Source organism: Erythrolamprus reginae, chromosome 8 (genome assembly GCF_031021105.1).
Source record: "Erythrolamprus reginae isolate rEryReg1 chromosome 8, rEryReg1.hap1, whole genome shotgun sequence".
NCBI lineage: Eukaryota > Metazoa > Chordata > Lepidosauria > Squamata > Dipsadidae > Erythrolamprus > Erythrolamprus reginae.
The window spans coordinates 37,919,468-37,934,037 of record NC_091957.1 but is presented as its reverse complement, the minus strand read 5'-3'; the positions used below and the strand labels follow the sequence as shown (position 1 = coordinate 37,934,037).

Here is a 14,570-nt window from a genome sequence, read left to right as displayed (position 1 = left end):
TTTGATTTGGGTTCAAATTTATTTATTTATTTATTAGATTTATATGCCGCCCCTCTCCGCAGACTCGGGGCGGCTCACAACAGTGATAAAAACAATACATGGTAACAAATCTAATAATTTAAAATCTAAAATAACAGTTTTACATTGAAAAGTCTAAAAAGAAAACCCCCAATATATAAAATACATACACACAGTCATATCGTGCACAAAACTACTTAGGCAAGGGGGAGATGTCTCAGTTCCCCCAAGCCTGATGACAGAGGTGGGTTTTAAGGAGTTTACGAAAGGCAAGGAGGGTGGGGGCAGTCCTAATCTCTGGGGGGAGTTGATTCCAGAGGGTCGGAGCCGCCACTGAGAAGGCTCTTCCCCTGGGTCCCGCCAGACGACATTGTTTAGCCGACAGGACCCAGAGAAGACCAACTCTGTGGAACCTAACCGGCAGAAGGCGGTCTCGCAGGTATCCTGGTCTGGTGCCATGAAGGGCTTTATAGGTCATAATCAACACTTTGAATTGTGACCGGAACCTGATCAGCAACCAATGCAGACTGTGGAGTGTTGGTGTAACATGGGCATATTTGGGGAAGCCCATGATTGCTCTCGCAGCTGCATTCTGCACGATCTGAAGTTTCCGAATACTTTTCAAAGGTAGACCCATGTAGAGAGCGTTACAGTAGTCGAGCCTCGAGATGATGAGGGCATGAGTGACTGTGAGCAGTGACTCCTGGTCCAAATAGGGCCGCAACTGGTACACCAGGCGAACCTGGGCAAACGGTCCCCTCGCCACAGCCGAAAGATGTTTTTCTGATATTCTCAAACACAAGTTGTTTCCCGGAATTCACTCAACACGTCTGTCACCCACAGATTTGTGAACCTCATCACCGAGCGGAAGCAGGGGATGGTTACTATTCCACTGAGGCATCTAGCAAAAGAGGTAAAAAAGGGTTGAGCTTATATTGAGCTCTGGGAGCTGCGAAGTAATCACATTGTTTCCATCTCTGATTTTAATAATCATTTGCTTCTTGTCCAAGCTCAACATCCCAACCTGGATTGTGGATCTCCGTCATGACCTAACCCACGGCACCCTTCCCCAGCTGGTGACTTGCCAAAAAGGTAGGAGGATTATTATTATTTTAGTTCTGATCACGTTGGTGCTGTGGTTAGAATGCTGTTATTGCAGGCGAATTCTGCCCACCGCCAAGAGTGTGTTCCTGACCGGCTCAAGAATGACTCGAACTTCCATCCTTCTAAGGTCAGTAAAATGAGGAGCCAGCTTGTTGGGGACAATAGGCTGACATTGTACACTGCTAAGTCTGAGTACTGTTGCTAGAGAGCCAGGGGTTTTGCTTACATTTCAAAAAATGGGGTTTATTTATCTGATTATTTATGTGATTAGTAATTGCAAACAGCCAAGCTCAAAGAGCACCAAGGGCACCAGTGTTCAACCTGGAAACATAGAAGTCTGACGGCAGAAAAAGACCTCATGGTCCATCTAGTCTGCCCTTATACTATTTTCTGTATTTTATCTTAGGATGGATATATGTTTATCCCAGGCATGTTTCAATTCATTTACTGTGGATTTATCTACCACGTCTGCTGGAAGTTTGTTCCAAGGATCTACTACTCTTTCAGTAAAATAATATTTTCTCATGTTGCTTTTGATCTTTCCCCCAACTAGCTTCATATTGTGTCCCCTTGTTCTTGTGTTCACTTTCCTACTAAAAAAAAAGACTATATGGAGCTCATATAGTCCTTGATTTACGACCATAATTCATCCCAAAATTTCCATTGCTAAACAAAAGAGTGGTTAAGTGAGCTTTGCCCTAATTTGCAGCCTTTCTTGCCACAGTTGTTAAATGAATCATTGCAGTTGTTAAGTTAGTAACGTGGTGGTTAAATGAATCTGGTTTCCCCATTGACTGCATGAGACCCTGGGACACTGCAACTGTCATAAATGTGAGTCGGTTGCCAAAAATTTTGATCACGTGACCACGGGGCTCCTGCAATGGTTGCAAGTATGAAAAACAGTAAAGTCCCTTTTTTCAGCACCATTGTTACTTCAGATAGTCACTAAATGAATGACACTGTCAATTAGTCCGCTCTGAACATTCGTTTTGTATTTTGAGCCTGACGCTTCCAAAAATGATTAAAATAGTGCTTCCTGCTCTTAAAACAAGCTGTTCTATCTCTGAAGCAGCTGCAACCTGAAATAGTTGAACACGTTCATTCCTTTCGTCTTAGAATGTTTATTTATTTATTATTTATTTATTTATTTATTGGATTTGTATGCCGCCCCTCTCCGTAGACTCGGGGCGGCTAACAACAGTAATAAAAACAGCATGTAACAATCCAATACTAAAACAACTAAAAACCCTTATTATAAAACCAAACATACCATGCATAAAATTGTAAAGGCCTAGGGGGAAAGAATATCTCAATTCCCCCATGCCTGGCAGCAGAGGTGGGTTTTAAGAAGCTTACGAAAGGCAGGGAGGGTGGGGGCAATTCTAATCTCTGGGGGGAGTTGGTTCCAGAGGGCCGGGGCCGCCACAGAGAAGGCTCTTCCCCTGGGTCCCGCCAAACGACATTGTTTAGTTGAAGGGACCCAGAGAAGGCCCACTCTGTGGGACCTAACTGGTCGCTGGGATTCGTGCAGCAGAAGGCGGTCCCTGAGATAATCTGGTCCGGTGCCATGAAGGGCTTTATGTTCCCTTAAAAACAATAAACGAAGAGGCAAAAGCAGTTTCCCCTTGCTTAGCCCTGGAAGCCAGCCCACTCTCACTCCAACCCATCTCACAGAGAATAGGAGGAGGTAGGTGTATTTGATATGTTCACCAACCTTGAGTAGTTATGGAAGGAAGGCAAAAGGCCAGCTAGAGGCAGTTTATTCCCAGAGTTACTTCCTGTACAGCTACCCAAGTAAACAAGCACGTAATCAGTACATTTTTTAAAATAAGATGAGGGGCAGGTCAGCTCCAGGGGTGTCAAACCTGCGTCATCATCGCATCATCAGGTGATGTATCAGGACTTTTTCTCCCTTTGCTAAACTGGGCATAGGCATGGCCAATGCATGATGCCTTCGGCCTCTGGGTGGGGAGTGTGACAGCCCTGCTATATACATTTGTTATTTGATGCTATCCTTAGCGCTTCCTCAAGGTGGTGATGTTACCCTGCAGGGAGCAAACACTACTGCCCCCTAGAGGATAAGTAAGTTTCAGTCTGCTCTGCAAGTAGTTACTTCTTTGGAAAAGGTTTTAAGCACATCGTATAAGGAAGGGAATAAAAATGCCTCTTTCTCGTCAGGGTAGAAGGAAAGTGCAGGATCTTCTCTCTGCTCCAGATGACATTTCTCCTCTAGAAGTCGGGAATTGTACCTTTCAGCACATCTCTGGAGGACACACATCTGGAGAAAGCTCTTCCGGGTCGTTTGCAGAGAGCCAGGGATTTTGCTTACATTTCCGAAAATGGGGGTTTATTTATCTGATTATTTTTATCATGCCTTTATTATTTTATAGATTACACAGAAGAGCAAACATACACAATACTTTCTTCCTGCAAACTGGTCATCGCCATTCTTTTACAGGGTCCCTGAGACCCCTTGGAGGTTTATCTGAGTCCTTGGGGTCACCTGAACAGAGCAGAGGATCTTGGAGCCTTTTGGGCTGCCAGATATTTTCTGCCCAGTGTCCTTTCACTGTTGAAGACAGGCGCAGGCAATTTGGAATGAGTCAGAGTTGTTTGCCTCTCTCACTGAAGCGCAAATGGTTCCTTCTTGGCTCCCTAAAAGGATGCAAACGATCAGCTGTCTGCAAGGAATATAAATCCTTCCATTTCCCACCATCCAGAGCTGAAGAAGCTTCTTGGATGAGAAGTGAAATGTCTTCAAAGAAAAAACAAAGTCCAGTTGCCTCCTGAAAACCTTTGGGTCTATCTTGGCAATTTGTCGGATGCATGGAATTCTGGGAGTTGAAGTCCACATGATGAAGCTTGTTGTCATCTTCCTCAAGGAAAACAATAGTCCAGTTGCCTTTTGAAGAAGCATATTTGAGACAGCTATTAGATATAGATATTTATTAGATTTGTATGCCGCCCCTCTTGTCTATTTTTTAAAATAATTTTTATTAGATATAAATATTAAAAATACATTTAGAACATTGATTAGACTTGGACACACATAACCTATGCAGATATGCAAACAGAGAAGAAAAAAAGAATGAGAAAAAAATTGAAAAAAGAAAAAAAATCAACTTCTAAATCTTCTTTTTACAGTAAACTATACTGTTGTCCTATTTCATACGGTTAAACTATTTCTTTTACAGTTTTTTACTTTCAATCTATTTCCTTATTAATATCAATATTTCAGTATCTACATTTTATATAATACAATCAACATGCAAACATTAAGCTGACATTGGAACATCATCACTACATGAACATTCGCCTGGTGCACCAGTTGCAGCCCTATTTGGACAGGGAGTCATTCCTCACAGTCACTCATGCCCTCATCACCTCGAGGTTCGATTACTGCAACGCTCTCTACATGGGGCTACCTTTGAAAAGTGTTCGGAAACTTCAGATCATGCAGAACGCAGCCATGAGAGCCATCGTGGGGCTTCCCAGATTCACCCACGTTTCTTCAACACTCCGGGGCCTACATTGGCTGCCGATCAGTTTCTGGTCACAATTCAAAGTGTTGGTCATGACCTTTAAAGCCCTACATGGCATTGGACCAGATTACCTCCGGAATCACCTGCTACCGCACGAATCCCAGCGACCGATAAGTTCCCACAGAGTTGGCCTTCTCCGGGTCCCATCGACTAAACAATGTCGTTTGGCGGGCCCCAGGGGAAGAGCCTTCTCTGTGGCGGCCCCGGCCCTCTGGAACCAACTCTTCCCGGAGATTAGAACTGCCCCCACCCTCCCTGTCTTTCGTAAACTACTCAAGACTCACTTATACTGCCAGGCAAGGGGGAGTTGAGATATTCCTTCCCCCTAGGCCATTACAATTTATGCATGGTATGTTTGTGTGTTTTTTAATAAGGGTTTTTAGTTGTTTTAGTATTGGATTGTTACATGCTGTTTTTATCGTTGTTAGCCACCCCGAGTCTACGGAGAGGGGCGGCATACAAATCCAATAAATAATAATTATTATTATTATTATCTTGTCTATTTTTCATCAAGCCGCCCTGCGTCCTTCAGGATTGGACGGCACAAAAGTCAAATAAGTAGATGAATGCATAACGGCGCCATCCTTTCTTCTCTGAAGGTTGTGATACCGTGCTGGATTGGCTGAGGCGCTCCTACTGGAGCTGCCAACTGGGCAACCGTTTCGTTGAAGAAGGCGAGGAAGAAACTGAAGGGTCGTCAGAAGCGGGTGGCGAAGATGAGATGGCCAGCAGTCAAGAACATCCGGAGAAGACGCCAGATGAGCAGAAACGCCAGGAATTCTGCGGTAGGCGCATTCAGATCTATTGTTTCTTCTTCCTGCACTTAAATGTTTTTCTAAAGGATTCTTTTTTCCCAATTTCTCTCCCCCAGGAAAAGTCAGTGATCTTTTGACTTCGTTTAAAAATCAACAACTTGAGGTAAGATCTGTAGATCCTTAATCAGATTAGCTTTTTTTTTTCCAAAGAAAACTGGTTCAAAATTGGAAGAGGGATGTCCATATTTTCCCACTGTCCATTTAACATATGCAGAATATATCAAGAAAGGTGCTGGATTTATATAGATTATTACTCACCGTGTTTATTTATTAAAGTTCATTAAAAAAAATATTTATTAAAGGCAGACGAAAGTTTGGCAATGACATATGACGTCATCGGGCGGGGAAAATATGGTATAGGGGAAAAACCGCAAGATATTTTTTAATTAATATTTTTGAAAAAACGTGGTATAGACTTTTCGCGAAGTTCGAACCCGCAAAAATCGAGGGAACACTGTATTATAAATTGACATAAGTCTGATTTGATGGATTAAATTTAAAATTGGTAAATATTTATATGTATTATTAGAGAAAAGATAAAATATAATCAAAACAAATGAAATGAGTCAATGTGTAGAATTGTTTGGAATTTGAATGATCATTACATTTTTAAAAATTAATTTATTAATATTGATAATATGCTTTTTAGTTAAAGAACTAGATGCTAAATATTTGAATATTTATAAAATTAGATGGTAATTTTGTGGAAATTATAATTTAAACTGGATTTGAAGTACAGTAAATTTAAAATTTGCAAACACATATTTGTACCATTTGAGAGAAGATCAATTATGATTCGTAATGAAAGAATTGAGCTAATACCTGGAATTTAGGAATCTGAATTTGAACAATTATTATTCTTTTCCTCATCATATTGGTTATCAATTTGAAATAATATATAAATAATGTATAATTTGGTATTTTATTGTAAATATAAGTAAATGTGGAACTTTTAGGGATATGGGTTTTTAATTATGAGAAAAACAGTAAGAAAAAAATGATGAATAAAGAAAACAAAGAGGAGAAGGAACTACAACGGCTTGGATTTAAGAAGTTAGAAATATAATAATGAGCAGAAGAAGTAAATAATAGGTCATAAGTGTGAAAAACTTTCATGTCACTTTTTTCAGTGCTATTGTAACTTTGAATGGTCACTGAATGAATTGTTGTAAGTCAAGGACTACTATTTGAATTTTAAATGGACCATTATGTTAAACCTAATTTGTATGGTCTATTTTTATTCTCTTTGAACCAGATTTATATTTATTTTAAATAGTTATGAGAACAGATGTTTTATTCTTTCCGATTTTTTTCCCGTTGTCTTTTTTATTCCTAACCTGATTAATATTTGGAATCAACAGTTGTTCAAAGTTGGCTGTTATAATGACTTACATCATGTCCGTAAGGCAGTTGGCTCAATTCACATGTAGCACGAGGCTGTCCGAACAAAGTTGCTGCTGTGTTTTATCAGGCTTCAGCCCAACCTGGGAAACCACCCGTCCATCAGTTGATGTGCTGCTTCTTCATTCTTCTCTTAGATTCTCAAGCAGCGGTCAGATGTCAGCCAAGCCTGCAAAATTTGGAGCGTAGCTACTTCAGAGGTGGAGTGGGTTTTGGCCCAAATGAAAGATTTGTTACAAGAGAACAGGTTGGTGGATTTCAACTCTCAGAATATCTGAACCAGCCATTTTTTAAACATCCCTGCAAGTAAAAATCTTACTGAAGTAAGAAGTGTCTTGTCTTGTGTTTTCTCCTTCCCCACTTTTTAATGGGATTCAAAGAGCGCTGACGGAAACAGTAGAGGCTGTAACACCATGTAACACCAACACTCCGCAGTCTGCATTGGTTGCTGATCAGTTTCCGGTCACAATTCAAAGTGTTGGTCATGACCTATAAAGCCCTTCATGGCACCGGACCAGGGTATCTACGAGACCGCCTTCTGCCGCACGAATCCCAGCGACCGGTTAGGTCCCACAGTGTGGGCCTTCTCCGGGTCCCGTCAACAAAACAATGTTGCTTGGCGGGGCCCAGGGGAAGAGCCTTCTCTGTGGCGGCCCCGACCCTCTGGAACCAACTCCCCCCAGAGATTAGAATTGCCCCCACCCTCCTTGCCTTTCGTAAGCTCCTTAAAACCCACCTCTGTCGTCCGGCATGGGGGAATTGAGACATTCTTTCCCCCTAGGCCCTTATAATTTATGCATGGTATGTTTGTATGGATGCTTAGTTTTATAATAAGGGTTTTTTAGTTGTTTTTAGTATTGGATTTACATGATGTTTTTTATTACTCTTGTTAGCCGCCCCTAGTCTACGGAGAGGGGCGGTATACAAATCCAATAAATAAATAAATAAATTTCCTCAAAGCCTGGGTGTCCACAGAGGAAGAGGTAGATTCCTATTTAAGGCTAGGTTTTTAGAAGCCCGTTTTCTCTGAGGTTCTGCTAAATGCTCTCTGAAGGCCAGACAAGGAATAATGGATGAAAACTGATCAAGGAAAGATTCAAGGAGAAATTTTCTGACAGTGAGAATGATCAACCAATGGGAGCTCCAAGAAGAGACTGGACTACCATCGGTCAGAAGTGGTTTAGGGCAGGAGTGCCAAACTGGATCTCTCCGAGGGCTGGATCAGCATTGTAGTTCTCCACAGCCCCTCCCCGCCATGGGGGGCGGCAGGGCAGCGATGGGGTGGACACCTCCTGCAAAACCCTGGTGGTCAAAACGGGGTGTGCAGGGCCATACAGAGCCCTTCTGCCCCATTTTCCATCTGAACAGCCTCCCGCAACACTTTACCGGCCAAAACACGGTGCGTGTGGCTCCCCCATGCCTCATTTTCACCCTCCATGGCTTCCTGCAGCATACTGTGGGTCGAAAACTGGTTCCCCATGCGGCCTGCAGTCTGAATCCAGCCCATGGGCCTTGAGTTTGACACCCCTGGTTTGCTGGGCAGGGGGTTGGACTACACTACACGATTTACAGGGTAGATTGAGGGACTTTGCCAAAGTGTGAGCTTCCTCAAGGTAATACTAACGTTGATAGCCACCGTGGGTACAGTCCCCAAACAACTGGAGCATCCCTGGCACTGCCCAGTAATCTTGACATGAACAAAATCACCACCAGTCAATTGTAAAAGGCAGCTTTACTTGGAGCAGCTTAAATCCTGTGATGGTACCTTTCATATTGTTAAACAATGACGTCAATTATCCCAGACCCCTGGGAAGGATTCAATAGATTTTGTGAAAGAAAAGATTAATGATTCAAAAGGACAGGCTAGTAATATTTATAGCATGTTATTACAAGTGGAAGAGGAAGTGATTGAAGGCCTAACAAGATACAGTGGTACCTCAAGATACGAACCCCTCGTCTTACGAACAACTCGTGATACGAACCCGGGGTTCAGAAAAATTTTGCCTCTTCTTACGAACTTTTTTCGAGTTACGAACCGGCGTTCGGAGACTGCTGGGAAGCCCCGCGGCTGTTTTAAAAGGTGACAGCCGGGCGGCGGGGCTTCCCAGAAGCCTCCTGAACACCGGTTTGTAACTCGAACAGAGTTCGTAAGAAGAGGCAAAAATTTTCTGAACCCCGGGTTCGGGGTTCGGGGGGATGCTGGGAAGCCCCCCAGGCTGGCTGCGACCTTTTAAAACAGCTGTGCCGCTTCCCAGCTGTCTCCTGAAGCCGAACGCCAAAGCCGAACTTCCGCGTTCGGCGTTTGGAGACAGCTGGGAAGGCGCGCAGCTGTTTTAAAATGTCGCAGCCGGCCTGGGGGGCTTCCTAGCACCCCCCCCCCCGGTTCAGGGGGGGGTGCTGGGAAGCCCCCCAGGCCGGCTGTCACCTTTTAAAACAGCCGCGCGGCTTCCCAGCAGTCGCCGAAAGCCGTTTTTTTGCGGGGGGTTTTTTGGTTGCACGGATTAATTGACTTTACATTGTTTCCTATGGGAAACAATGTTTCGTCTTACGAACCTTTCGTCTTACGAACCTCCTTGCACCAATTAAGTTCGTATCATGAGGTATTACTGTATTGGCAAAATGAATTACAGTAGTCCCTCGATTATCGCGAGGGTTCCGTTCCAGGACCCCTTGCGATAATCGAAATTTCGCGATATAGCGGTGCGGAAGTAAAAACACCATCTGCGCATGCGTGCCACTTTTCCATGGTGTTTTTACTTCCGCACCGCCCGCCCGCTGCCCGCCACTTGTCCGCTGCCCGCCCGCTCACCTCGCCAGCAAGAGGGGAAGACCCATGAAAGGTTCCTTGGGCCGCCTAGCAGCTGATCTGCTCGGCAGCGCAGCAGCAGCCTGCGCTGCCGAGCAGATCAGCTGCTAGGCGGCCCAAGGAACCTTCCATGGGTCTTCCCCCTCTTGCTTGTGAGGGCGCTTCAACGTTTCCGGACGGCAAGCTCGGACTCTTTTTCCCTCAGAGGACGCTTATGACAGGCGGCTGAGGCTTCGAGTGTGTCCCCTTCCACCGCCAAGGCCTCCCAGGAGTCCACACCCCCTTTTAAGGCGCCCGCAGATCAAGCGCTCTAGCCAGGCCCGGGCGCACGCCCCCTCTTCCCGCTTCGGTGGGCCTGCCCGGCGCGGGGGTCTCTTCCCCCTCATGGACACTCTTCGTGCCTGGCTTCCTTCTCTCTCCTCCCTTCCCCCCGCTTTCCTCCGGGCGTGTTGGAGAAGAGGGTCTTCTTCCGCTCTTATTGTCTTGGGTGGGCGGGAGGCAGGAGCTGCAGAAAGGGAAACTTTTTGTTTTCCTTCGCTCCGCCACCCAAGAGAGCGGAGAGGCAGCGGGGGCGCAAGGAAGAAGAAGCGGTGGTGGCGGCGGCTTCCTTCGGGGGCAACGCCAGCAAGAGGGTCTTCCCCCTCTTGCTGGCGTGCGTGGGCGGTGGGGAAGACCCATGGGAGATTCCTTGGGCCGCCTAGCAGCTGAGGGTCTTCCCCACCGCCCACGCACGCCAGCAAGAGGGCGAAGACCCTCTTGCTGGCGTTGCCCCCGAAGGAAGCCGCCGCCGCCACGCCCGGCTCGGCTTCCCTGGCTCCTTGGCCGGGTGGGCTCGGCCGAAAGGGGCTGGAACTGCAGAGCCAAAGGGTGGCCTTTTTGTCTGGGAGGGAAGATGACGCGCGGGCGGCACAGGGGGGGGGGGGGGAGGCAAAGCTCTGCGGCTCCAGCCACTTTCAGCCAAGCCTCCCCGGCCACGGAGCCAGGGAAGCCGAGCCGGGCGTGGAACATCGGCGCAGGAGGCAGGACACGATCGGGCGACCGGAGCAGCAGCGCCGCCGCCGTCACGCCCGGCTCGGCTTCCCTGGCTGCGTGGCCGGGGAGGCTCGGCTGAAAGTGGCTGGAGCCGCAGAGCTTTGCCTCCCCCCCCCCTCGCCCCTGTGCCGCCCGCGCGTCATCTTCCCTCCCAGACAAAAAGGCCGCCCTTCGGCTCTGCAGTTCCAACCTATTTATTAAAATGTGTCTTGCTTAACCAAAAGGCCCAGGAGCCGTAAGGCCCCCAAGCCTGCAGCAGGCAACCCCTGCCCCGAAAGGCAGAGAAGCAGCAACGCTGCAAACGGGGGCTAATCACCCCCCAACGAGAGGGCACACGCAGCTTCCGATCGCCTCCCCGGTCCCGGGGAGGCAGGCTGCACCAATTACCCCCCCTACCACACCAGCGACGGGGAATCCCCGAGCGATCCCTCCAACTCCCGGGAGGGACCCCGACCCCCAACCGCTGCAGCAGCAAGGCTCCTCTGAGCCCAAGTCGCAATGAGTGGTGAACCGGCTAAACAATCCGGCTATGCTAATAGCCTTCCCACCGAAACCGACACCAAACCGTTCCACGAGCCTCCGTTGAAGGGCGGCCTTTTTGTCTGGGAGGGAAGATGACGCGCGGGCGGCACAGGGGCGAGGGGGGGGAGGCAAAGCTCTGCGGCTCCAGCCACTTTCAGCCAAGCCTCCCCGGCCACGGAGCCAGGGAAGCCGAGCCGGGCGTGGAACATCGGCGCAGGAGGCAGGACACGATCGGGCGACCGGAGCAGCAGCGCCGCCGCCGTCACGCCCGGCTCGGCTTCCCTGGCTGCGTGGCCGGGGAGGCTCGGCTGAAAGTGGCTGGAGCCGCAGAGCTTTGCCTCCCCCCCCCCCTCGCCCCTGTGCCGCCCGCGCGTCATCTTCCCTCCCAGACAAAAAGGCCGCCCTTCGGCTCTGCAGTTCCAACCTATTTATTAAAATGTGTCTTGCTTAACCAAAAGGCCCAGGAGCCGTAAGGCCCCCAAGCCTGCAGCAGGCAACCCCTGCCCCGAAAGGCAGAGAAGCAGCAACGCTGCAAACGGGGGCTAATCACCCCCCAACGAGAGGGCACACGCAGCTTCCGATCGCCTCCCCGGTCCCGGGGAGGCAGGCTGCACCAATTACCCCCCCCTACCACACCAGCGACGGGGAATCCCCGAGCGATCCCTCCAACTCCCGGGAGGGACCCCGACCCCCAACCGCTGCAGCAGCAAGGCTCCTCTGAGCCCAAGTCGCAATGAGTGGTGAACCGGCTAAACAATCCGGCTATGCTAATAGCCTTCCCACCGAAACCGACACCAAACCGTTCCACGAGCCTCCGTTGAAGGGCGGCCTTTTTGTCTGGGAGGGAAGATGACGCGCGGGCGGCACAGGGGCGAGGGGGGGGAGGCAAAGCTCTGCGGCTCCAGCCACTTTCAGCCGAGCCTCCCCGGCCACGCAGCCAGGGAAGCCGAGCCGGGCGTGGCGGCGGCGGCGCTGCTGCTCCGGTCGCCCGATCGTCTCCTGCCTCCCGCGCCGATGTTCCACGCCCGGCTCGGCTTCCCTGGCTGCTTGGCGGGGGGGGGGGGAGGCTTGGCCGAAAGGGGCTGTACCCGCAGAGCTTTGCCTCCCACCCCTCGCCCCTGTGCTGCCGGCGCGTCATCTTCCCTCCCAGACTCCCCCGGCAAAGTGACGTGGAGGAATGGAAAGCTGAAACCGGGCGGTTTGAGTTTCCCATTCCTTCAAGTCACTTCGCCGCTGCTCTCCTGGCTAAACCGGCGGCAGGAGACAGGGTTGGGGGGGGGGTACTGGGAAGCCCCCCAGGCCGACTGCCACCTTTTCAAACAGCCGCGCCCTTCCCAGCTGAGTCCTGAAGCCAAGCGCCAAAGGCGAACTTCTGCGCTTGGCTTCAGGACTCAGCTGGGAAGCGGCACGGGTGTTTTAAAAGGTCTCCCCCGGCATGGGGGGCTTCCTAGCACCCCCCCAAACCCGGGTTGGGGGTTCGGGGGGGTGCTAGGAAGCCCCCCATGCCGGCGGGAAGACCCAGGGAAGGTTCCTTTGGCCGCCTAGCAGCTGATCTGCCCGGCGGTAATGCAAACTCCACCATCTACGCATGCGTGCAGATGGTGGTGTTACTTCCGGGTAGAAAACTCGCGATATAGCGTTTCGCGAAGCTCGAGATCGCGAAACTCGAGGGATCACTGTACAGATTAATGAAAGTGAGATGGAAGAAGTAGTAGAAAATATACATAAGATAAAGAGTACAAGAATTAGAGAGATGAGAAGGAAAATTTTACATAAATGGTATTTCACGCCAGTAAAACTAGCACACTTCCGAGGAAAGGGAAAGGAAATTGCTGGCATGGTTGCCAAATAAAAGGAGTTTTTATGCATATGCTCTGGGAATGTGTTGAAGTTCAAAAAATTTGGAAGGAAGTACAGAATGAAATAAATAATATGCTAAACATTAATTGGATAATTACAAAAGAATTAGCAATAATAGTTAAATATGGGGAATTACGAGACTTTAAAGAAATCAAAACAGCAGCTTTGGAAAGCGCTCAAGCAGTAGTGGTATTAGGGTGGAAAGATAGCAATAAATGGACAATCCAGAATTGGTACTGGTACATGGTAGACCACATCCACTTTGAAATTATGGAAATAAGATTAAATAACTTTGATGAAAATAAAATGGAGAAGCTGATGGCACAATGGAATAAGGTGAAAAATTATATCTTAAGTAGAATCTATGACGACAATGTGAAAAATAAATTCCAATCACTTTTTGTATGTAAAGAAATGTAAACCGGAGCTAAGGAAGAAATTGAAACTTATTGTAAATAATATAACCCCCTAAATGGTGGTGGGGTTTTTATTGGTGTTGGGCACGTTTTCTTTTAAGTATTTTTTGTTTGTTGTTAATTTAGTAAATAAACCAATTTTAAAAAAAATTATAATAATAATAATAATAGATTTTGTGTATGTGTGCGTATGCGTGCGCCAAATCTAGTCTGAATATCTGGCTGACTGAGCAACTAACCATAATAATAATGTTGGGGAATAAAAGGACATTTGTAGTGGGAAGATCCTGGAAAATATTCACTTGGCTTTACAATTCCTGCAGGGAAGTTGTGGCTGAGACACTGCTTGAAGACGGCTTTCTCATTCCAACTACTGACACTCTGCAGATCTTGAATGTTCCTCAAGGTTGGTATATCGCGTTGCTTTTTTCCCTTGGTTACACAAGAAAAGTTCCCCAAACCTTCATCTGTTCAAAATTTGTGCAAATTACCTGCACTGGATCCTGGCAATTAATTTACCGTATTTTTTGGCCTATAACACTCACCTACACCCACCCACCGAAAATAAAGGGTGGAAATATTGGTGTGTCTTATACACCAAATACAGCCAATTTAGGCTTCTCGAAGCCCTGCACCTATGTCCCATTTTTGTGAAAAATGAAGCACTCAGAAGGTTTGGGAAGCCTGCATAGTGCTCCTAGAAGCTGGGGGAAGACAAAAAACGGGCCATTTATTGCAAAAATAGGGGCAAACCTATGGCATGCGTGCCACCAGTGGCACATGGAGCCATATCAGAGGGCACGTGTGACATTGCCCTTTGTCAGCTCAGCACACATGTGCGCTAGCCAACTGATTTTAGGCCTTGGTAAAGGCCGTTTCACCTTCCAGACCAGGGGTCCCCAAACTTTTTACACAGGGGGCCAGTTCACTGTCCCTCGGACTGTTGGAGGGCCGGACTATAAAAAACCCTGTGAACAGATTCCTATGCACACTGCTCATACCTTCTTTCTTTATCTCTCTCTCCCTCTCTTTCTTTCTTTCTCTCTCTCTCCCT

General features: G+C 47.8%; 1 protein-coding gene across 2 annotated transcripts in view; it reads left to right on the top strand.

The window, feature by feature from the left end:
* LAS1L (LAS1 like ribosome biogenesis factor) overlaps positions 1-14,570 on the top strand; it is a 37,371-nt gene that overhangs the window by 10,194 nt on the left and 12,607 nt on the right. For both annotated transcript variants that reach the window (XM_070759703.1, XM_070759704.1), the window contains exons 4-9: positions 862-931; positions 1,029-1,110; positions 5,264-5,449; positions 5,536-5,582; positions 7,018-7,127; positions 13,840-13,922. In XM_070759703.1, the coding sequence (XP_070615804.1) occupies positions 862-931; positions 1,029-1,110; positions 5,264-5,449; positions 5,536-5,582; positions 7,018-7,127; positions 13,840-13,922 (578 nt within the window). The remainder of the gene's footprint in view (positions 1-861; positions 932-1,028; positions 1,111-5,263; positions 5,450-5,535; positions 5,583-7,017; positions 7,128-13,839; positions 13,923-14,570) is intronic.